The sequence below is a fragment of the Carcharodon carcharias genome, chromosome 10 (assembly GCF_017639515.1).
Source record: "Carcharodon carcharias isolate sCarCar2 chromosome 10, sCarCar2.pri, whole genome shotgun sequence".
In the NCBI taxonomy this organism is placed as follows: Eukaryota; Metazoa; Chordata; class Chondrichthyes; order Lamniformes; family Lamnidae; genus Carcharodon; species Carcharodon carcharias.
In genome coordinates, this window is record NC_054476.1 from 130,435,773 (window position 1) to 130,461,282 (window position 25,510).

A 25,510-nucleotide genomic window follows, 5' to 3' on the forward strand; every position below is an offset into this window, starting at 1 on the left:
ATCGGGCGTGCATCCCGACATCATTGCGAAGTTGTGCGATATTTCGTTCGCTGGAGTCGGCTGCACGCCTGCCGATAATTGAAAGGCCTATTAAGTCCATTAACTAGGTAATTAACCTGAATTTTACGCTGCCCGTCCAACCTTATGGTTGGTGGGCAGGCGAAAAGGCCAAGCGGCCTTTATAGTTTTCAGGAGACCTCATCCACGAATGGGGCGAGGTTTCCTGAAGCTATTACAAATTAAATAAAGTTTCATTTGAACTTAAAAACATGTCCCATCTCATGTGACAGTCACATGAGGGGAGGTGTTTCATTGAATTTTTCTGCTCTTTATTAATTTTTTCAGCTCTGTGCCTCAGGGAGATTGAAGTGCTCTTTCGTGCACATGCGCCAAGTGCACGCTAGACCGGGCTCTCCCTCCTCCCTCCGCCCACACAAGTAGTGCTCTACCACTCGCGATCCACACAGGGCGGGCCTTAATTGGCCTTAATTGGCCCGCCCACGTGAAATCGCAGTGCAGAGCCAATCGCAGGCAGCAGTTGGCTCTGCGACCGCCCTTGCCCACTCCCGCCAAGCCTGCCCGACAAATGGAAAATCCTGGCCTCTGTGTAGAATAGTAGTTCCCTGATTCATGAGGAAACCTAGATTTAAATTATTTTCACATCCCCACGTAGAGCATCATTTGTCAAGAGCACCTACTGTAAATTAAGATTGATGACGATCCATACCAAAGATGAAAGTTGTGTCCTGATGAATAGAAAAATGCAATAATGCCCATTATATGCACTTTCCAACAGATCTGGTACAATCTGTAATGTTTTGGCGACTGTTTCCTAAAATTAGTGTTTACAAAGAAACAGAAATAATTCAGTCTCATTACACAAACTAACGCTTCCAATACATTGAACACTGTTAGGCAGGTATCAGACTGTACTTTGCAACCCCAGGAAGTTGTAGTCCACATATTGCCCACCGTTTACCTAAGTGATGTTTTGCACCAGATCACATAAGTTGCCTGGCTGCAGAGCATTCACATGCAGGAAGGCTCTGTAATGACACCATTTCTCAATTTGTCACTAACACAATATTTCATGCAGGAAGTGATTCCCCTCCCCCCACCCGCCATGCTACATTATAAGCTAGTTATTTGTGTTGTGGTTTTGAAATTGATTTAAAACTAATTTTTCTAATTTGAGTTACACTCCCCTTTGGTTATATTGTCTTTGCTATTACAGAAAATTATTTTTTGACTCTGCCATTCATTGTGTAAATAGTCGGGTAGGAAACCTAACCCAGATCACCACCATCCAGGTTAAGCAGGAAAACCAGCAAAAAGTGAACAACAGCTTCAAAACATTCTCACTGTCCCACTAAACCTTACACCTCACAGACAGCCCTGAGTCTAGTTCTAAATGTAATTAAACTGAGTATAGTGGTATATAGCCTTGTCAACATTCAAGGTACAGGTATACCTAACATTTATCACTTGTGTATATCTGATTAAGGCAACAAATTGGAGGAGTTTCTTTCATTTATTGCAGAGACTTGTAAGCTATTTTGGATATATGTTGATACTCATTCTAAGCTTCCATTAGCTGTCACACTTTGGGCTGGATTAACCGTAGGCTCCAGGACTCCAATTGTAGGACCAAATGGGGGACTCAAGCCTGCACTTGCTTGCAGCAAGACTGGCTCAGTGATCCTTTGGGAGGTGGCCTACTAATTGACTGCCTCTGAGCTTGTCTTCCAATTAAGGACAGTGAGCAGGTTTTCGATGCTGCTAGCCCAATCAGTGAACCATCAACAGAGCCTCGGCAACCCCACTAGGAAAGATGGACACTGCTAAGGCAAGCCAGGGACCTCAAGGATGCCTCAACATGGAGGTGCCCTATGAAGAATTGAGCAGTCAACTAAATAAACTGTGGCCAAAGCTGCCAGGCTAGCATTGCGGAGGGGAAGCCCCTCTGCACGAAGACCTCGGCCACACTTGTAGCCCTTACAGGCCAGCAGATCAATGCTGGGCTGCTATTCAAGGTTGCACCTCTAACCACCCCCACCCGCCTCCTTCTAGCCTACAGCCAAGAAGCCCCCAATGGTTCCAGTATAGGCTGCAGCCATATTTGGTGGCCCTATCCAGACGGCATGTGAAGAGTGCCCTCAGATGGCACTTTAGTTGGCCTAATCGACTGTACGCTACTGGTGGACATCATACACACCACCACAGAAGTTTCCTCCCTGACAATGGGCCAGAGGCAAGAACATAGCACCATACCAGCACACCAGTTTGTAGCAAGATATTGCTACCATGCCCGCCTCCACTATCGTGGCAAAATCCAGCCCTTTCACTTTGGATTGAGTGTCTCATTGTGAGAAGATTTGGGGTCCATTTTTTGTAGGATTTGGTGGCTTTTAGCTTTAGGGTTAGGTATCCATTTGCTATAGGGATTCACATTTGAATGCTATGAGGTTGTGCATTTGATTGCTGCCAGGCTTGAGGTTTGGCTGACTGCTGTGAGGTTACTTGTCTGATTGTTGCAGACACCTCATTGCTATGAGTTTAACTGTTTAGTTGCTGTAGGATTTGCTGACAGATTGTGGGTTTGGTTCCCCATTGGCTATGAACTATACGACTGGGTGTGTTGTTCTTAAGTTTACGAGTCAGTCTATGGTCTGTGCTAATTTAGCTGATTTCAGTTGTGGTGACAGTGGGGGATCTACAATTGCTTTTAGCTGCAGAGGAAAATAAAGCAGGGTAAGTTCCAGCTTCATATTACTGTCCAATAACCCACGTTGGATCAGATTGGATCAGGTGAGGGATAACTTGGAAATAGCTGTGATGTCATCCCATTGCTATAGCATTGCCCTGTTTGATAATCTTTGAACATTTGGTGTTGACACTCAGATTCCAGAAGGCTATCTACACCCATGGAACAACATCACATTAGTCAGGAGGGGAAGAGAAAATATGGTGGGAAAAATAATTTGGGGATTGACACAAAACAATTCTTCAAAGACTTAATGGTTGAGTTTCTTCAAAAGTAGTTTCTGGACCTTTTTTTAAATTGTTGTGTTATTTCACACACTAATATACCTGTAGTTCTGAAAGGCTTACAAGTGACTCATTTCCAAAGTTCAACGAGTACCGTTCAGAACTGAATGAAGAGACAACCTGCAGTTCCCAGCTTGTTTCTTTTAATTTTCCACAGCAAAAATGCCACATCCTGGTCGCATGAAGGTGACAGAAAGTAGGACGCAATTTCACTGGTATAAACAACAGCATCAGAAACCACAGCAACATTTTACTACAACTCAACTCAGCTGTCATATTTTTAACCTGGAGTTGGTACACGTACTGAGCTTATCGGTATTGCTGAGCTTTTTATTTCCGTATCTTCAGGATAGGTTTGCTAAGACATTTATCATATTCTATGCAGTTACATCCAATTGTACCGAAAAATTAGTGTACATTAGCATGAGTTGATCTCACACTCTCTCTCTGCCCCCTAGATACTTCCATGAGGTTAGGAATAAAACTCACCAAACCTGTTCTGCCTGACTTCCTCCAGCATTTTTGCACCTTGTCTAATCGTACTCCCTGTTACTGGATCAAAGTATATAATAAAATTGTTTTCTTTTATAGGAAATCACTGACACATTTCTGGCTGGTAAGGTGTCATTGGAGAGTTTCCTGGAGAGGTTCCACACAACAAGAAAGCTTTGCCACACGAGAAAGACACAAGTGGAGAAGCTCCAAGACCTCATGAAAAAGGATAGAAAAAAGAATCAGCAACCGGCAGTGCAGCACAAACTGGAACATCGAGTGGCTTCACACAACGTCCCAACTGGCCCACAAAATGGACCCACAGGTCATGGGCTGCACCAGCGCTATGGCTTTGCACCCGCCATTGAGGCAACCTCCCAGGTCACGAGTCCATTCTCCATGCCTTCACCTCCTCCTCAGAGCAAGAATCTGCCTCCTCTCAGTTCACGTGAGCGCCAGCCTGTGGTTTCACGGCCTAACACTCCATTTGCGCCCCAGGGCCTTCGTTCAGGCCTGCGCATGCTGGGACAGCTCCCAATATGGACTCCAAGGCCATTTAAGGTTCAGCGAGCATACCCAGTGCAGAAGCAACCACCCTACCGATAGAAATACGGACAGTCCTTGCAGAAAATTACTCTGTGCAGATCAAATACAGAACTGCTGATGTAGAAGGATGGAATGATAATTTGTACGGCAAACCACATCCAAAACAACCTATTGGAAAAGGAGAGAGAAAATGGAATAAATGCTTAAATGGGAGACATTTGTTTGTGGACAAAATGGATTTTCAAGTTGGGCTCTCCAGTTTCTCAGTGACCAACCAATATGGTTCTCAAAACAGAAGGTGAAGATCTCATGCCTGATTTAGCAACACGAGCACAAACTCTCTGGTTGTGGAACAACACTTCTCACTTCTGCTAACATTTTTGAATATAAGCAAAATTTGCCATGGCTAAATAAGACAAATTCCCTACTACATTTTTACTACATGGGATTTTTCACTATTTCAGTTCCTTTACTGGGTGTGGGGTGAGGGGGGAGGTGGGTGTTGGTGGGGGAATGGGGGTGAATCTGACTCTACAAATCTGTCCATTTTCCTTGAGGACCACAGCTCTGACCTTGATTATATAAGCCATGAAAATGAATGGATATTTCAGAGACTTGGTGTTTTTTTAATCTGTTATTCATCTGCCTTCTGATGAGAATGAGCTGGAGATGTGTAACTTTAAAAAAGGAATAAGTCCAACTGACCTAAGCTTGGCCAATGTTATGAGTTCCGACAGATGGCAGAAGAGCGTGGATTTGTGCGAAGAAACTGGATAATTTTCATTAGATCTAATTGTATCAGTATTGTTTGGCTTCAGTTCAGCTTGCTGTGTATTGGTTCTGCTTGGATCCGGCATGTCCCATCATCAAATTGATCCAGATAACAGCTTGTGGAGCTCATGTAGACTCTCAAAGCCATCCAGAAAATGAAACAATGCAGTGTCTATTTAAAGATCTGCCTCTGACAGTGAGAACACAAGAATGAACGGGCCCAGCTCTTCCACCCAGTCTTTGGTAATCTTTGGAATTTCCCATGTGACTTGTCAGTGGATGGCTACCTGCCTTTGAATTGGCCTATCTGTTCTGGGGTGGCCACCTGGCATTCTCAGGAATGAAAGCCAGACAGTAAACATTCATTTTATAATTGCTGCATTAATAAAAAGTGCAAGTGTGTGTGCATGAAAGGAACACATTGATTAGTAGGCTCAGATCACGTTTATGCATATGCAAGTGGACATGTCTTAGCTGCACACACGAGAGACCTGTCTCAGCTGTGCACATACACCAGCAGTCCCTGTACCACATGCCTTTTTTAAATTGGTGCATTCCATCTGCTTTTGCAAATCCTTGTGGCACAGTTAATACTGGAACCAGAATGACTGCAGCTTCTTTTCGAGCAACAAACAAATCTTCCACCTGACCTGTAATAACCCAAGGTATGCAAGGTCGTGAAATTGTCATATTTAAAAGTATCACACTTTTTAACAGATTTGAGATTCCCTTTAAGAAAAGCAAAGAAAATTGTTGATCTACAGCCTGAAATTTACAAGTAGTTATAACTAATGTTCCTTCTAATGCATGACTGGACAGCAACCTAAAGGGTTCTGCACGGGCCACTCATAAGTCGTCTTGACAATATCCATGCATGGCCGTGCAAAGCAATTTAAAGGAATTGAGGGTTGAAATGAACAGATCATGCACAACAAATAGGAATTTGAGGGAACATTGATTATAATTGCCTTGTGAATGGATTCAGCAGTTTACAAGCAGCTACGACGTCCTGGATTTACATATTTATGTCAGCAACCTTAAAGAGAGAGGCTAGATTAGCAGTTAAACCTTGTGCTCCAGACCTGAGAACACGGGCGAGCAAAGTCACAGAGCATTTACTAGATCATACAAATCTGAGTAAAATGGAGGCATTAAAGGCATAATTAAAGCTTACTGTTTGTTTCAAACCTGTATTGATTTTACAGCAGCTTCTGCACAGAGGTATATATTATTTAACATTTGGAGAAATACATGCACATAGTTCAGTAGTACCTTGTGGAGCATTAGAACATATAGACAAGGAAAATACCTCAGCTCAGTCTCATACTGTGCACTGAGTTAATCTTAGCTGCTTAACAGTAAAATGTCTGATACACTGGCCTCTGCACACCTGGCACTAGGAAGGGAAAATCAGCCAAGGATCTTATGCAGTGAGTCCTGCATGAAAGTGAATGTATTTAAATGTCAGTATTACCTCGCTATCAGCATACATGGTGCTAACACTCACTGACTAGACACGAATTTGAAGACTGGTGTCTTAAGTGAGGTACCGTGACACCCTTAGACCAGGACATTGTTTGTAAAATCTTCATCCTTGTCTATAACTTCCTTCACAACCTCAATCGATCTGGTCTCTGCAAACTCCTCTGGCGCTGTTTCCCTTCCTGCTACTAAGAAATTGCAGCAGCCAATTTTTACACAGTAAACTTCCTCAAACAGTAAATCAGACAATGTCTTTTGGTTGTATTGTTTTTAGGAAGAAACACTGGCCACGATATTGTGGAAACTGCCCTGCACTCCCTCTTGGAACACTTTATGCCCCCACTTGGGCAGGCAGAATCTCAGTTTTAACAACTCATCTGAAAGAAAGCACCTTTGGCAATGCAGTCCTCCCTCAGTACTACACTGAAGTATTAAGCTAGATTATGTGCTCACGTCCTGGGGTGAGGCTTGAGCCAATGACAGCCTTCTGACTCTGGAGACCTGAGTGCTAACAATTGAGTCTGGTTGGCATTTAGAAGTGCTTACTGGCCAGCTGATCTAACATATTGTGTGTAAATGTTTAAGGACACTACATGGATGCTTTTACTGCTCAGCTAAAGAGCACAAGGCTAAAGGGAGCAATCAGCATGAATTTAAAAGTAATAGGTCATGGCTCACTAATCTTCTGGAATTCTTTGAGGAGGTCACTATTGGACTGAGCTATGGGGGAATATAATGGATTTGGATTTTCAGAAGTTATTGCCACTAAGAAAATGTTAAATTAAGTTAAGACTCATGGAGTGAATGCAAAATGAATTTCTAGATTGAAAAATGGATTGGCAGTAGAAAACAAAAGATAGTGAGAAATGGAAGAAGTTTAGTATAATGAGGGGGTGGGGGGGGGGGCGGTGGGTAGTGGGATGGTATGGTTAGCCTGGGGGTAGTGGCAGAGTTCTGTGATGGTCTGTTGTGTTTGATTGCAAAACTGTATTCTAGAGTTACAGGAAGTTGTTTCTTGCAAAAAAGACTTGCATTTATATAGCACTTTTCATGACCACCAGACATCTCAAAGTGCTTTACAGCCAATGAAGTACTTTATGAATTGTATGTCACTGTTGTGATATGGGAAATGAGCAGCTAATTTGCGTTCAACAAACTCCCACAAATAGCAATGTGATACTGATCAGATAATGTGTTTTTTTTGTGATGTTGATTGAGGAATAAATATTGGTCAGGACACCAGGGCTAACTCCACTGCTCTTCTTCGAAATAGTGGCATGGAAGCTTTTACATCCACCCAAGCACAGAGATGGGGCCTTGGTTTAACATCTCAACTGAAAAACAGAACTTCCTTTAGTGCAGTACTCCCTCAGTACTGCAGTGGAGCGTCAGCCTTGATGTGAATGGGATCGGAACCTAGAACCTGGAACCCAGTCTTGGCTGACTCACCTAAACAGCCTTCAGACATTGATATCAATTAAACATAAGATCTAAGTTAGTTCATTTGTAATCCAACAGCCAACAGACAGAAATGTTGTCAATGTGTCAGCTGTGGCTCAGTTGGTAGCTGTTATTTGGGAGTCAGAAGGTTCGTCCCACCACAGAGTCAAGCACAAAATCTAAGACAACATTCTAGTACAGTATTGAAGGAGTGCTGCATAATCAGAGGTGCTATCTTTCAGATGAGGTGTTGAACTGAGGCATCATCAGCCATCTCAGGTGGATGTAAAAAAAAACCCACTATTTCAAAGAAGAGCAAGGGTGCTATCCTTGTGTACTGGCCAATATTCATTCATCAATTAACATTACCAAAAAGCAGATCGTCTGGTCATTATCACAATGCTGTTTGTGGGAGCTTGCCATGCACGAATTGGCTGTCACGTTTCCTACAGTATAATAGTGATTACACTCGAAAAGTACTTCCTCAACTAAAGCACTTGGGGACCTCCTGAGGGTATGAAAGGTGCTGTACAAATGCAACTCTCTTGTTTTTAGCATGAGCAGACTTTTGACTGAGATTATAAACACTGAATAAAGCAAAGTTGGAGATTAGAAACATTTTTGGAAATCCAATAAAAAAAATTAAGAAAGAAAACATTTTTCCACCAAGTGCTGGATAAAGGAATCAGATTCTCTGCACAATTGGCTGATGGTATGTTAATTAATTCTTTCTAAACAAATTTGGATAAATACCTTGTTAGGAAAGAGATTGGTGGTTATAGATGCCAACTGAGATCCTCAATACCCTTTAGACACATGGAGCAGGATTTTACCATTGGCAAGTGGGGGCGGGGCCTGCTCGCCGACACGTAAAACGAGGTGAGATGATTTTCAGGAAGGCGGGGGCACAGCAAAATCAGCTGCCCGCCTGCCGACCTGTCAATGGCCAATTGAGGCCATTGACAGATCAATTAAAGTAATTAGTGGACCTGCCCCTCTAACCTTAATGTTGGTGGGCAGGCCAGAAGCCCCAGCGGGAAGTAGAAAAAACATGAAACCTCATCCACAGGTGGGATGAGGTTTCATGTAGGGTTTTAAAAATGTTAATAAAGTTTACTTGGAAATTATGAACATGTTTCAACTCATGTGACATTACATGAGGGGACATGTAAGGGAATTTTTTTTTCCTATTTTTGATATTTTTGAAAGTAGAGGCGATCTCCCTGAGGCTGCACTTAGCCTCAGGGAGATGAGTGCACTCTTTCGTGCGCATGCGAAAGAGCACAATCTCGATTTTGGGATTCCGCCCCACCGGCACAGGAAGCACACAGTGCTTCCCTGCGGATGTCACGCTGGGCCGGCCTTAATTGGCCCGCCCACGTAAAATGGCACCGCGCCTCCAATCGGAAGAGTGCCTGCACCCACCCGCCCATCAACTTCCCCCCCAACGGGGGGAAATTCTGCCCATGGTTCCTTTTGTTCCTGTGGGGGGGTAGAGAGTGAGTGGGGAGGCAGCATGACAGAGTTGAGAGGTGCAGCTTGGAGATTGGTTAACTTTCTTAGAGAAGAAGAGTCATACGGACTCGAAATGTTAACTCTGTCTTTCTCTCCACAGATGCTGTCAGACCTGCTGAGTTTTTCCAACAATTTTTGTTTTTTGTTTTTTGCTCTTGTTTCAGATTTCCAGCATTCGCAGTATTTTGCTTTTAACTCTCTTTTAACTTTGCTTGATTATTCTCAGGTTGCAGGGGGTTGAGGCACAAGTAGCAATCGATAGGATCTTTAAGCTCCACTTATGCTTTCTACCAGCGTTGTTCACTAGTTTTCTCAAATCTAGCTTTTTGCCACACTTTACGAGCAGAAAATATTCCTATGAGACTTTAAAGTCATGTTTGGTTGTACAGTAAAAACTTGTCATCAAATATAGACAAGACAGGACATTTCACCAAAAACCTCACCAAAATCCCAGGGACAGCAAGTATTGGCAAAAACAATAAAGTTGGGGTGGGCTGCAGAGGGTGAGTGTAAGGCAGTGTTGTCAGATCAACTACATATCACAAGAGTCCTGCCATTCATAAACTGATCAAGAATTGAGACCGTCACAGGCCTAATACAGGCTAAGCAGGGGAATTTCCTCAATGTTTCTCTCGCGCTGCTGCTATAACCTCTGTGTGAGTTTGGCAGAAACTCCATTTGCATGTGAAAGCTGTTAGAATGGTGAAGCAGAGAAACCCTGAGGAAATTCACACCCAAAACTTCCTGGAATCCCTCACTCCAACTGGAAAATGTTGATTAAAAAAACTCTTATTTTATATTATTGATTTATAAAGTCACATTGGGGCCCTGCCAGCTCAACATGACCTCAATGATCTTGGCATAATTGCCATGCCTCAGGAAAGAGAGTAAACATAAATTTCCAAGTGTCACTGCAAGGGTTGCTATGGTGATGTTAACTGTTTAAATCTGTGGGACCATTTAAGATTGAATTGCAATTACTGTGGAAGTGACTTCTCTGAAAATCAAAGTGACTTTCCTCCTCAACACATTTGTTTAAATAACAACTGACTCAAAAGTAATTCATTGGCTGTGAAATGTTTGGAATGCCCTTGGGTGAAAGTTACTAAATAAATGTGAGATATTTTTCCGAAAGCTGTATAAACCATAAAGGATTTTGTTCCTGTTCTTCCTAACCCAAAGGTATTGGAATATTTTAAATAAGTCTCCCATTTCTGCTTCACAACTCCCTCTGTGCCACTCCCTTCTGGTCTATCTACTCCTGACTTTCATTTTCATGTGGCTATCCCTCAAGCTCAACAGCTACACTCTCTCAGGCTCCTCAAGCTGCCCCATGCCCTTGTAACTCTATCTCACACATTCCCCACACATACCCCTCAATCTTATAGAAGGCCATATGCCTCACTTCTTGTGACCGCAGTGGTCCCGTTTCTTACTTCTTGCTTCTTTTGTCCTATGCCCTTGCTGCGCTGTTTGCCACACACCTTGACAACTTTTTCTGACCCAAAACCTTCTCATTTCTTCACCATTCCCGCCTGCCTCATTTTTACTGTAAACCTTTGTTCCCTATTGTCTGAAAGTCCAATGCCTCTCAAACGAAATATCTATGCAGACATATCGGCAGGGCAATCATCTGATGAAAGGTTTCAGAATCAGAGGCAGTTTGGGTAAATTAGAGATTCATGCTCCACAGAGCCATTTGCTCAGACTTGTACCAACAGCAAATGAATAAATCACACAGAATGAAGAGAGAAGGAGCAGCCAATGGAAGGTGTCAGACAGGTATCCTACATTGCTGCTGGGAGGGAAAATGGTCACAGAGGAAAGATCAGATTTGGGATGATATTTTTAGAGTGAAAGTAAAGAACACAAAATCTTTTGTACATCATGATTCCAATAAAAGTTCTTTTGATAAAATTTGTGCAGCAGCTGTGCTTTTTGGGTTCCAAAGCCTATTCTGACTCCTTATTAACATGAAATAAGTTATGTCAGGGCTATAGAATGTCCTTTTAATTCACAACAAGTGACACTATTGGGATTAGGCTCCAATGGTCAGTTGCAGTAATTGCTGATGTGATATTCTGAATTAATACGTTATATCATTAATGCATCATATACAAATCTTGTGCACACTATTTTAATGAAGAATTCAGCCAAGCTAAAATACACAAATTAAATCCTTTGTTAAAATAGCAGACAGAGGAATTATGCATGAGTGTGGGTAACTTTAGCCAGAATGTGCTCCTGAATTGGCAGAAGGATCGACTCACTGTACATAACTGGTTCTTTAAAAAATCATACTAGTAAACAATTCAATGTTAATACTTAAAACATTTTATTTTAAGTTATATTGTCCACTATTGTGCTTCCACATTCAGGGAAAAGCCTATTATGGAGATTTGGTTAAAGTTATAGTGAACAAAAGTTAAAATGACAGGACAGTAGTTGTAATAAGTACCAAAAGACCTTGTGGGCAGTCCTCGGAAAGGCAAAAGCAAACTGAAGTATGGCCAAAAATAGTTCTTCATGCCAAACAGAGGTTCCAAACAGGGAAGCCATCAGCTGCACAGAAAGCAGAGAGCCATTGTCTTGTTATCCTCCTCCATCAGCTTCTGGATCCTGCTGGAGCACCACTTGTTGCAGGAGTGAGTACCAGTAAGGGACTCTTGCAAACCCCATAGCAAATCTTGGATATCTGGGAGATCAAGAAAGAAGCAAGAGTTGTGACCTCCACAGGACCCACTGGGTTCAGGAGAATAGTTTCTCTAATACAACCTGAGGATTTGCTGTCACAGGACACATTTGTTGCATGTTGCATAACTTGGCATTTCAGACAGGTATATTTTTTCATATTCCTGAAGACCAGATCCATTCCTTTGAAGTAAACGAAGAGAAACACCAAAACCTGTCAACTCAGCATGGCTTCACTTTGGTAAGAGTAACCGGTCACACTTCAACTTAAGGAATCACTCTGTAACAAGAGTCTAGTCACCATATTTCTCTTGAAATACTAGAGTTGAAATGTTGTTTCACACATTAGACCTTGTTCCACTTATTATAACATAATGTATATCTGTACAAACACAGAATAGCTACATCTGGTATTCCTTATTTCAGTGGCACTTGAAATAATGTAAATTAATCATCATGACAATGTTTCTCTCAGTCCTCTTGTTAGGAGCTTTCATTCAGAAAAACAAATTGTATTATACAAAATATATGTGATTTATACAAAAATTAGAATGAAGATTTGAATGATACTTGACCTTTCTGTTTTAAAGATTTTCCCCATGCAACTATGAATTTGTTACCAAGGCCTGCGAGTTCCTAACCGTCACCTGTAGAATTTGTCCTTAGTGGTATTAGAGGGGGTGCGGTTGGAGTTGAATCCAAATGTGGAGGAGGGTTAGAATATGCAGGTGGAGCATCAGTTGCATTCACTCTTGTCTGTATATCAGAACAAGAAATTTGTTGAATCATTGGAGGGTTGGAGTCTTCAGAAGGGGTTTCCAAGGCTTTATTCTTTGAGCTACACATCTCTGCAGACAATAATTGCTATTAGATCCACTGGCCTGCCTATAGTTTCCAAATATTGTCACCATAGCAGTTTGCATCTGATGAAAGTAATTCTGTACCTGGCTGAACCAGTAACCATTGGTTGAATTGGTGTTGGGAGGGGAGCATCTCTGAAGATACTGTAGGTGTCACTGTCCGGGTATTGCTGGGTTTACAAAGCCAATGCTGGAAATTACTAACATTGACAGCTAGAATTATTTTTCATCTGGGCATCTGGCTGTGTGTGACCAACACTGAGGAAGCCAACAGCCCCAGTGCAGCTCTCACACAATGCAGCTGAAGTGTTCGGAGAAGGAAGGTACAAAAATTGTTACCATAAACATTAAATCAGCAGACACAAAACGAATTATATTCCTTGACCTGAACCTGGACCCACCTCAGATTTAAGAGAGATGTTCAGTGAGTCTCCACTATGGGTTCCATAAAAGACAACTGCAATTTATGCTTTATGAGGCCAGTGTTGAGAAATAATGTGATAGTCTCAATAACAGTCAAAATGCTTGTTTAAGAAGCTGCTTTGAATTAAACGAGAATGAAAAACACAAGGGGCAGAAAATACTGTTGCCGAAGATTCACAGTGGACTTGGATGGTCTGTCTCTGCCCTCTTTTTATGACGTTTGTGTTAAAAGTGGAATGGAGAGGTATTTGATGCGAGTGGTTAACTGCTGCTTCAAGAACAGTGCCACTATAGAGAATAAAATGTAATTTGAGCAACAAACAGCTACACAATGCTCAAAGCTCCATGTTGAAAGAATGATTGAGGGGCCACATGTCTGCTCAGTGTCCAGTTTGTAAAAAGCTCAATACAAAGAAACACAGAATTCAAAAGATTACAACAGGGTCAGAACTTACACAGATCAGACTAATGACCTATTTAGACCTCCCACTGAATCACACACAGCGATCGACTGGGAAGTGTTCAGTTCTGTTCCTGCAATTTCAGCTTGTTTGCTGTTGCCTGCAATCTCTCTGCCCTCCTATTGTTTCCTAGGTGTAGGGTTGCTCTGTCCAACTCTTCACTCAACACCTAAAGTTTTGGTTCTGGCAGGGTTTAGTATTGAAGGGAGAAACATGGTGTTTAAAAATGCATGAATATATATTGCCGAATAAATAGTAATGATTTCTACTGCGTGCTAGCGTGCGGGAAGGGAAGGTAATCTGTAATAAGAGGACTATATAGGTACTTATATTGTAACTAAACATTTTGGATTCTGTTTCAGTCTGAAAGGGCAGTCTCACCATTTGGGCCCTGCTTAAAAAGAAAATTCATCTCTTCAGAGAATTAGGTAGTGAAGGCTGTGCTGTGTATAGTACTGAGCCACACAAATCAGGAAGATTCTAGACTGTACTCAGCCAGGGTGTCTATTGGATTCCACACAGTGTATACGGGCTAGTGAGGGAAAAATTTCACTATCTTGTGATGATTCCAGATCACTCTTCATGGGTTGCTGATCACTATCCAGGGACTCTTGATTAAAATCCAGGGATTCCTGATGGGAGCTGGTCCATGGTTGACCATAGCTGAGGACAGGATGGCACTTGAATGTGATGACCCCACAGTTGAATAGCTTGCTGACATGTACTGCCTAGGTATACTCATGAAGAGTGACTTCAGTGAGATACCAGGGGATGACTACAACTGTACCCTACACAAAATAATTTGAAGAGAATGTAATAAAGGCAACATGTACTGCACACTATGTTAAACTGAGAAACGAGCATCTATCGTATAGCAGTGAATGAGTTAAGGTTTTTGGAGAAAGTGACTATCCATTGGCAATGGAAGTTTAAAGGTACTGAGATTGTCTGATCTGGCAGTGAAAGGTTAAAAATGAATTGCTGCTTGTTCTTTAGCTGGCAGAGAGAGGGTTACTTATTACCAATTGCCTATCCTGCAAGCAGTAACATTCCTACTGGGTGTGTGGTAATAAGCTACTGCCAGTTTAGACGTGACGAAGCATTAATCGGTCGGGTCTGGGGGTGGTTTAAAGCAGGTTCAGACAGGCAAGGTCTTGAGCTTTAGGACTTGTTACTAGCAGTCCCACGGGTTCAGGCCAGTGGCTAAAGTGAGCTAAAATGGTGAAACTTCAACTGGGACACATTCAGAGATTTTCATATCAACAGGAATCAGCCAACTTTATCAACAGTGAGCCAATGCAACAAATTTACAGATCCTGAGCAACCCTCACATTGAAGGTTAAACTCTTAACTCACTCTCAAAATGTCCTCATGACTTCAAAACAATTGTTTCTTGGGATGATCATGCAAAGACCAAAGAAAGCATTTAGTATAGCTGATCCACTATAATCATACAAGGGAGAGTAGGTCATTCAGCAATAAGATTGTCACTTATTTTTAACAGTGTAAACTGACCAGTAATTTCTGAAGTGTGGACCATGGAAAGAGAACATATAATTAATCTAAAACAAAAACAGAATTACCTGGAAAAACTCAGCAGGTCTGGCAGTTATTCTGTTTTTGTTTTGGATTTCCAGCATCCGCAGTTTTTTTGTTTTTATAATTAATCTAGATGCCCTATGCTTCCATATTGCAGGTATCTCTTTTCTTAATTGGTGAGGTTAGAAACAGCCTCTAAATTTAAAAGTCCCAATTCCTGTTTGTGAGCAGGATTATTTTTGAAGTTGTACCCCACTGTGTAAACTGGTCATACCAGTGCACTGCAACCAAAGATATCAAATGGAAATAGCTTAGAAATATGAGTGGAAAATAACATTTTTATATTGTCATGTGTACAGAGTGGAGGAGAATCCCATGGTTAACAGATAGGAAATCATCTTTCACAAAGTAAGCAGGTCAAAACAATGGCTAACAGACTGACCATGTTGTATCTGCAGTAGAGATACTGTATGTTGATAGGGAAGTGATGTGTACCTTTACCCCTGAGGCTGCGGTACAGGTCATGGGTCACTGATTCTATTTCATCACAGAGATAGAGTTTAATGACTGGCTGTGCTTATGTGTGAGCAGCTGGACTGTACTGCCTTACCCTCAACAAAACAGTGTTAACCATTTCAGCACTGCAGACTTCAGCCATATCCCCATTTGGTCACATGGATCTTAACTTGTGGTTCACTGCAGTTTTCTAGAAATGATATTACTACCAAAGGAATATAACAGTGCATAGTGCATGATGAATGAAAATGAAAACAAATTTCCAGCAAACGGCAGTCATTTTAACACTGACCCAATAAACCTTGCAAACACTGAGGAGGGAATTTTCCCCCCATTGGGGGGGGTCCTGCGGGGCCAGGCGTGGACCCGATTGGCACCCCCGATCAGGTCCACGCTGCCATTTTACATGGGCGGACCAATTAAGGCCCGCCCAGCGTGAAGTGCGCCTGTAAACGCTGTGCGCTCCCTGTGCAGGTGGGCTGGGGGTGGGGAGGTTCCCTGAGTCAGGAAGGCACTTTTTCACAGCACAGAGGTGCCTCAGAGAGATAAGTTTTAAGTTTAAAAATTTTAATTAAGAAAACAAAATTTAAGGCATGTCCCCTCATGTGACAATGTCACATGAGCTGGGACATGTCAATGAACTTTAATGAAAATATTTATTTAATTTATAAACCCTCATAAAACCCCATCCCACCCGTGGATGAGGTTCCATGAAAAATGCGAAAGCCACCTGGGCTCTTCATCTGCCAGCCAACCTTAAGGTTGGACAGACAGTTTTCTCAATAGCCTTAATTAGTTAATTAATGGCCTTAAGAGACCTTTGACAGTTCGGCGGGTGCGCAGCCAAGCTGAAAATCTAAATGGCGTGCGGTGACGTCGGGACACACACCCGCTCGCCGAGCTGAAAATTCTCCCCTGAATATTTTTATTTCACGTTTTTGCAGGAAGATCCCTCCTTCCCTTTTTGTGGGAATTAAAATCATTGTTTAAGTGCCACTCCACAGATATTCTTTGCCAACCACAGATCCTTCAGGTACAAGCCCAGGCAGTGTGTGTTAGTAGATTATTTGGTTACAGAGACCAGGCTAATGCTAGTCTAACCCGTCCTGCCAGAAAGAAAGACTTGCATTTATATAAAAGCAAAATAATGCAGATACTGGAAATGTGAAACAAAAACAAAAATTGCTGGAAAAACTCAGCAGGTCTGACAGCATCTGTGGAGAGAAAGACAGTTAACATTTTGAATCCATATGACTCTTTTCAGAACTGAAAAGATTTGAAACATTAACTCTGTCTTTCTCTCAGCACAGATGCTGTCAGACCTGCTGAGTTTTTCCAGCAATTTTTGTTTTTGTTGCATTTATATAGTTCCTTTCATAACCTCAGGATGTATCAATGACTTTTGAAATATGTTTTTTTGGGGTAGTCACTTTAGTACTGCAATTTACATACAGCAAAACCCCTTAAACAGCAATGTGATAATGACTAAATAATCTGTTTTAGGTGTTGGTTGAGGGACAAGTATGGGCCAGGACGACAGGAAGAACTCCCCGCTCTTCTTCCAGCTAGTGTTGGGGGGTCTTTAACATCCACCTGAGAAGGCAGACGACTGTTCAATGCCTCATCTAGGTGGGGGGCGATGACGTAGTGGTAATGTCACTGGACTGGTAATCCAGAGACCCAGGCTAATGCTGTGGGAACCCTAGTTTGAATCCCACCATGAAATCTGGAATTAAAAGTCTAATGATGACCATAAAACCTTTGTTGATTATTGTTTTAGAACCCATCTGGTGCACTAATGTACCTTTAGCGAAGGAAATCTGTCATCCTTACCTGGTCTGACCTACATGTGACTACTAACATATGACTCCAAACACACAGCAATGTGGCTGACTCTCAGATGGCCTAGCAAGTCACTCAGGAATGAAACCAGGAATGAATGACCAACCTGCATTGACCTAGGCACTCTAAACGACAACAGCAAAGTCCTCCTTATTAACATCCAGCGGGGGTGGGTGCTTGGCCAAAATTGGGAGAGCTGTCCCACAGACTAGTAAAGCAACAGCAGAGGTGGTGGCACAGTGGTATACAGGCAGGAGGGAGTTTCCTGGGAGTCCTCAACATCGACTCTGGGCCACATGAAGTCTCATGGCACCAGGTCAAACATGGGCAAGGAAACCTCCTGCTACTTACCATATACCTCCTCCACACTCAGCTGATGAATCATAGTCCTCCATACTGAACATCACTTGGAGGAAGCACCGAGGGTGGCAAAGGTGCAGAATGTACCCTGGGTGGGGACTTCAATGTCCACGAACAAGAGTGGCTTGGTAGTACCAGTACAAATCGAGCTGGCCAAGTCCTAAAGGAAATTGCTGCTAGACTGGGTCTGTGGCAGGTGGTGAGGGAACCAACAAGAGGAAAAAACATACTTGACCTCATCCTCGCCAACCTGCCTGCTGCAGATGATCTGTCCATGACAGCATCGGTAGAGTGACCGCTGCACAATCCTTTTGGAGATGGAGTCCCGCCTTCACATTGAGGATACCCTCCATCATGTTGTGTGCACTACCACCGTGCTAAACAGGATAGTTTTAGAGCACATCTAACAACTCAAGACCGGGCATCCATGAGGTGCAGTGGGCCATCAGCAGCAGCAGAATTGTACTCAACCACAATCTGTAACCTCATGGCTCGGCATTTCCCCCACTCTACCATTATCACCAAGTCAGGGTATCAACACTGGTTCAATGAAGAGTGCAGGAGGGGATGCCAGGAGCAGCACCAGGCCTACCTAAAAATGAGGTGTCAACCTGGTGAAGGTAAACACAGGATTACTTGCATGCCAAACAGCATAAGCAGCAAGTGATAAGACAGAGATAAACAATTCCACAACCAAAGGATCAGATCTAAGCTCTGCAGTCCTGCCACGTCCAGCTGTGAATGGTTGTGGACAATTAAACAACGCACTGAAGGAGGCTCCACAAATATCCCCATCCTCAATGAGGCACATCAGTGCAAAAGATCAGGTTGAAGCATTTGCAACAATCTTCAGCCAGAACGGCTGAGTGGATGGTCCATCTCAGCCTTCTCCAGAGGTCCCCAGCATCACAGATGCCAGTCTTCATTCAATCAATTCAATTCACTCCACGTGATATCAAGAAACAGCTGAAGGCACTGGATACTGCAAAGGCTATGGGCCCTGACAATATTCCAGCAATAGTACTGGAGACTTGTGCTCCAGAACTTGCCATGCCCCTAGCCAAGCAGTTCCAGTACAGCTACAACACTGGCATCTACCCAGCAATGTGGAAAATTGCCCAGGTATGTCCTGTACACAAAAAGCAGGATAAATCCAACCTGGCCAATAACTGCCCCATTAGCCTATTCTCGATCATTAGCAAAGTGATGGAAGGGGTCATCAAGAGTGCTATCAAGTGGCACTTGCTTGGAAATAACCTGCTCACTGATGCCCAGTTTGGGTTCTGCCAGGGTCACTCAGCTCGACTTCATTACAGCCTTGCTTCAAACAACCCAGAGAGTGATTGGAACCTGGAACACACTGCCTGAGGGGCTGGTAGAGGCAGGAACCCCCACAATATTTAAGAAGTATTTAGATGAACACTTGAAACGCCAGAGCATACAGGGCTATGGGCCAAGTGCTGGAAAATGGGATTAGAATAGATAGGTGCTTGATGGCTGGCATGGACATGATAGGCTGAAGGGCCTGATTCTGTGGTGTACAACTCTATGACTCCATGCACAAAAGATCTGCACTCCAGAGGTGAGGTGAGAGTGACAGCCCTTGATATCAAGGCAGCATTTGACTGAGTGTGGCTTCAAGGAGCCCTAGCAAAACTGGAGTCAATGGGGATCAGGGGCAAAACTCTCCACTGGCTGGAGTCATACCTAGCACAGAGGAATATGGTTGTGGCTGTTGGAGGTCAATCATCTCAGTTCCAGGACATCACTGCAGGAGTTCCTCAGGGTAATGTCCTAGGCCCAACCATCTTCAGCTGCTTCATCAATAACCTTGCTTCCATCATAAGGTCAGAATCAGGGATTTCACTGATGATTGCACAATGTTCAGCACCATTTGCAACTCCTCAGATACTGAAGCAGTCCATGTCCAAATGCAGTAAAACCTGGACAATATCCAGGTTTGGGCTGACAAATGGCAAGTAACATTCGCGCCACACAAGTGCCAGGCAATGACCATCTCCTACAAGAGAGAATCCAACCATCGCCCTTGACATTCAACGGCATTACCATCGCTGAATCCCCCACTATCAACATCCTGGGGCATTACCAGTGACCATAAACTGAACTGGACTAGCCATATAAATACTGTGGCTACAAGAGCAGATCAGAGGGTAGGAATCCTGAGGCGAGTAACTCACCTCCTGACTCCCCAAAGCCTGTCCACCATCTACAATGCACAAGTCAGGAGTCTGACTGAATACTCCCCACTTGCATGGATGAGTACAGCTCCAACAACACTCAAGAAGCTTGACACCACGCAAGGCAAAACAACCCACTTGATTGGCACCCTATTCACAAACATTCACTTACACCACTGACGCACAGTGGCAGCAGTGTGTACCATTTATAAGATGCACTGCAGAAACTCACCTAGGCTCCTTGGACAGCACCTTCCAAACCTACGACCACTACCATCTAGAAGGACAATGGCATCAGATACATGGGAAAACCGCCACCTGGAAGTTCTCCTCCAAGTCACTCACCATCCTACTTGGAAATATATCACCGTTCCTTCATAGTCGCTGGGTCAAAATCCTGGAACTCCCTCCCTAACAGTGCTGTGGGTGCACCTACACCACATGGATTACTGTGGTTCAAGAAACAGCTCACCACCACCTTCCTAAGGGCAATCGAGGTGGGCAATAAATGCTGTCCTAGCCAGAGACGTCCATATTGCATAAATGAATTTTAAAAATTCTGAGAGATTGGATAGCCAAGAACATAAATTCCAAAGATGGCTGCTGGCTGGCGATAAAGATCAGAATGCTGTCTATGTTTTTCTTTCTTAACTCAGCCACTCTGAGGCAGGAGTTCTTCACGGTGGTGTCCTATGTCCAAATATCTTCAGCTTGTTCAGCAATGACCTTCTCTTCATTGCTGATGATTAAACAATGTTCAGCATCATTCGCAACTCCTCTCGATCTGAAGCAGTCCATGTCCATATGCAGCAAGACCTGGAGAACATTCAGGCTTCAGCTGATAAGTAGCAAGTGCCACTCATGCCACACAAGTGACAGACAATGACTGTCTCCAATGAGAGAGAAGCTAACCATCTCCCCTTGACACTGAATGGCATTACAATTGCTGAAAACCCACTACCAACGCCCAGTGGTATTAACATTGATCAGAAACTGAACTGGACCAGCCATGTGGCTACAGGAGCAGGTTAGAGGCTGGGAATTCTGCAGCAAGTAACTCACCTCCTGTTGCCCCAAAGTCTGTCCATCATCTACAAGGCACAAGTCAGGAGCGTGATGGAATAGTCTGCACTTGCCTGGATAAGTACAGTTCCAACAACTCAAGAAGCTCAACACTATCCAGATCAAAGCAGCCCACTTAATCAACAATCCATCAACCTACTTAAATATTCACCCCCTCCACCACAGAAGCAGAGTGGCAGCAGTGTGTACCATCTACAAGATGCAATGCAGAAACTCACCAAAGCTCCTTCGACAGCACCTTCCAAACCTGTGACTTCCACCACCTAGAAAGACAGGAGTAGCAGATGCATGGGAACACACTACCTGCAAGTTCCCCTCAAAGCCACTCATCATCCTGCCTTGGAATTATATCGCCTTACCTTCACCGTCATTGGATCAATATCCTGGAATTCCCTTCCTAACAGTATTGTGGCTCTACTGGCACCAGGTGGACTGCAGCGATTCAAAAAGGTGGCTCACCATCATCTTATCAAGGGCAATTATGGATGGACAACAGACGTAGGCCTTGCTAGCGATGCCCACGCTCAATGTAAAAATACTTTTAAAATGTCAGAACAAAAATTCAAATGTTATGAAATGTAGCAGCGCAGATAGAAAAGTGATTGGTGCACAAAGTTGGATTTAATGGAGGTCATATAGATTGGAGGTGAGTTAGAAGTGATGTACCCAGTGGTGATTACTAGGTCCAGTTTTATTTTCAGCATGTAAATCATTCAACCATGGGCATAAGGAGCAGGATATCAAAATCACTGATCACTCAAAATAAATTGTTTGAAAAACAAAAATGAACTATGATTGACTAATAGGTAGATTAATAGGTTTATGACTAGGTGAAAATTGTTGTTTAATTTAAAGAAGTCTTGGGTAATCCGCTTTAGAAGAAAAAGATGGACTGGGGATATGCACTCAATGGAAAGAGGTTGAACGGTGCAGATGAACAGTGAGACCTCAGGTTCAAATACATAGTTCCTTTTAAGTTAGGGTAGTGTGTGCAGTTCCACCCTATAGAAACAATATTTGGGTTATTGAATATGTATAGTGTGGATTTACCAAGATGATGCTCGGGGTGGGAAATTATCATTCTAAGGAGAGATGTGAGATATTGGGACAACTTCCATTGGACTGGACAAAACTGAAGAAATTTATAATGTTTTTATTCTTAAAGTATGCATGTGTGGTGACAAAACCTGACAATTTAAAATTGTCACTAAGAGAGTGAGGAGAATAAGAAGTTTCTTAATACAGATGGTTATTGTAACATGGAATGACTTGCCACAGGGAGTGGTTGAGACAGTGAAGATTGTTTTAGGATGCTGAAGATAGGTTTAAAGTGCTGGAAGGCTTTATTAAGGAAAGGGTTAGGGTACTGGAGGGACATATTACATTGCATACATGTTAGTATATGTTCATAAATGTAGTTTACAAATGTAATTCTGTGATAATGTTGTTTTTGTGTATTGCATTTATGTTTATTAAATCAATTTGCTAAATTAATTTCCAAACAGCCTTCAGATGAAAAAACAAAACTTGGTGTTCAGGGTTGTGTCTGCCCAGTCTTGTGGAGAGATCCCAGTCCCTGGCATTTGTTTGAGGCAGCCTTGTTGCTCACAGGATGTCTGCACGTGCACAGAAAAAATAAACCACTAACTGCTACTGTTACCACAATAAACTCTACCAGTTCCTGTGCTGTCCTCTTCTCAGTTGCTAAAGGCTATAAAATATGCAAATATCCCACTTACAGGGAAGAAAATTGCTTACAGTTTCTCTTGCCTCACTTCAGGATATTCAATGTTTAGTGGAAGCCAGAGTTCACTCTTGCTTGATGAAACTGAAATGACAGAAGCAGTAGGGGGCAGCCCACATGATGCTAATCATTTTAACATGATTAATAAATGGGCAAGAAATGAAACTGCAGGACAATTTGAAATGCAAGGCATTATTCAGTGTGAAACAGACTGATGAATATTTAGTTTCAGAATGACCTCGAACTGAGATTAGCATGCAATTGCACTTCCTCCACTATCATATTAGCAGTGGCCTACTGTAGAACTCAAGGCCAGCTCCAGCATCACAAATACACTCATCGAGCACTCTGAGCAAGAATGGGCACAGAGCAAATCCCAGCCATAGCACCCAATACACAAAGAAAGAGCAACATTCCACAATAGCTTCAATATCTGTGAGGCATTGGGAGCTCTGTCTATCAGAGTGAAATAGAAAGGGAAGGAGGCTTTGTCCAGTGCCTCAGACTGGGTCAATGGAGCATGAGCGATAAAGCGGTGAATTAATTTTTTAGGGTTTTGGCGGCAAATTGATTCTGGAAATTGGACCAGCTTCTCACTCCAACAGCTACCCAATAACTTCAGCTGAAAGGTGCAGGATGTGGGGAGAGAGCAGGAGTGGACTTGACAGTGATACCCTTTGTAGTCACATAGCTCACAGTTTAAGATCACAATAGCAGAAAATTCACTTGAATGAGGTACTGGGTGTCTGCCAGCACCTGTGGAATTTTAACCTACAAACAGGGAGCATCTTCAGGATAAGCGAAAAAGGAAAGAATATTGGACAAGAATTTAGGTTGCACGGAATCTCCTAACTGGTGGACGCTGAACAAAGGTTCATCCATCACAATTGGGGCTGATTCTCTTGGGGGTCACCATAAAGAGTGTTGAGGTGCCACCTCCTGGCTGTTAATGGAACAGTAAATTTAAAGCATTCAACTCCTAATTACAAGTTATTTTAAGCATTAGATCATAACTGCACATGCTGGAAATGCACAGCATGTTTGTCAGCATCTGTAAATACAAAAGGTTAACATTTCAGGTTCCACAGCATTGTTTATTCATGAATTTTTCACCTAGCTATGCCACAAAGCAGCTCAGCAGTAATAATTTCTCCAATCTGTATTCATGCAAAAGACTGCCCTCTGCTCACAGTTGTACATCCACAACTGTAGAGCTTAAATCCTACTGAAACAGGCCTGTTGTTCAATTTTCTTGTTACTATGGTTTATTGGATTGTTTTCAGGTTATAATGTACTAACTTTTGGGTGAGGAAGTATTATCTGAACTTGTCCATTGCCTGTAAACAACACCTTCTATCAATCAATCATGTTCAGTGGAAACACACAAGGGGCATGGAGCTGTGCAGGTGCCAGGCAGAGACATGCATGCACAGCATGGTACCAACAACTTTTATCTATATAGCATCTTTAATGCAACTGGCAGTCTCAAAGCACTTCATAGGACTACTATCAAAAAAAATTTGGCACCAATCACATTGGGAGATATTGAGACAGAAATCTTGGTCACAAGCTTCGTAGGTTTTAAGGAGTGTCTTAAAGGAGGAGGCAGGTAGAGGTGGAAAGACTTAGGAAGCGAATTCCAGACTCTTAAGCCTTTTCAGCTGAAGGCACAGCTTCCAGAGGCAGAACTATTAAAATTGGGATGTACAAGAGGTCAGGATTGGAGGAGAACTGAGTTCTTGGAGGGGTTTAGACCAGAGGAGTTAATGAAAAAAGGAACGGTGAAGATATGGAGGGATTTGAAAACAAGGGTGAGAATTGTAAAATCGATAAGTTGCTTCATTGGGAGCCAATGTAGGTCAGAGAGAAGAGGGGTGTACCCATCCTCCAAACATCATATCCCAACAGTGCATCAATATCTCTGGTTTCAGAGGGTCGCACCCCTGTCTCTGAGTCAGAAGCTCGAGTTTAAGTCCCACTCCAGGACTTATTGGCCATGGAAGGAGCACTCATGAAATGGATCAACAGGTTGATAATCAGCCTGCTGATCCAACACTTCATCAATATTCCCCAAAGAGCAAAAGTGTGTCTGAAGGTACAAAACAAACCAACACTTGGCATTCCAGCACCTTGTTGAGCCTCACAGTATCATGGAAATTTGCAACATGGAAGGAGGCCATTTGGCCCATTATTTCTGTGCCTGCCAACCAGTAGCCATCCAACCTAATCCTACTTCCTAGCTCTGATCCATTTATGGTTACGGAACTTCAAGCTCCGTATGGGAAGGTGGTGGCATAGTGATATTGTCACTGGACTAGTATTCCAGTAACCCAGGTAATGCTCTGGGAACATGGGTTCAAGCCATGGCAGATGGTGAAATTTCAATTCAATACAAATCTGGAATTAAAAGTCTGATGATTACCAAAAAAAAACCATTTGGTTCACTAATGCCCCTTTAGGGAAGGAAATATGCTGTCCTTACCTGGTCTGGCTTACTTA

The 25,510-nt window shown here is 42.8% G+C and overlaps 1 protein-coding gene across 1 annotated transcript in view; it reads left to right on the top strand.

The window, feature by feature from the left end:
- The window catches only part of vps37d (VPS37D subunit of ESCRT-I), a 44,736-nt gene extending 40,182 nt beyond the window's left edge, over nucleotides 1-4,554 (top strand). The window contains exon 4 of the mRNA XM_041198397.1: nucleotides 3,640-4,554. Coding sequence (XP_041054331.1) covers nucleotides 3,640-4,146 — 507 coding nt within the window. The 3' untranslated portion in view covers nucleotides 4,147-4,554. The remainder of the gene's footprint in view (nucleotides 1-3,639) is intronic.
- The last annotated feature ends 20,956 nt before the right edge of the window (nucleotides 4,555-25,510 follow it).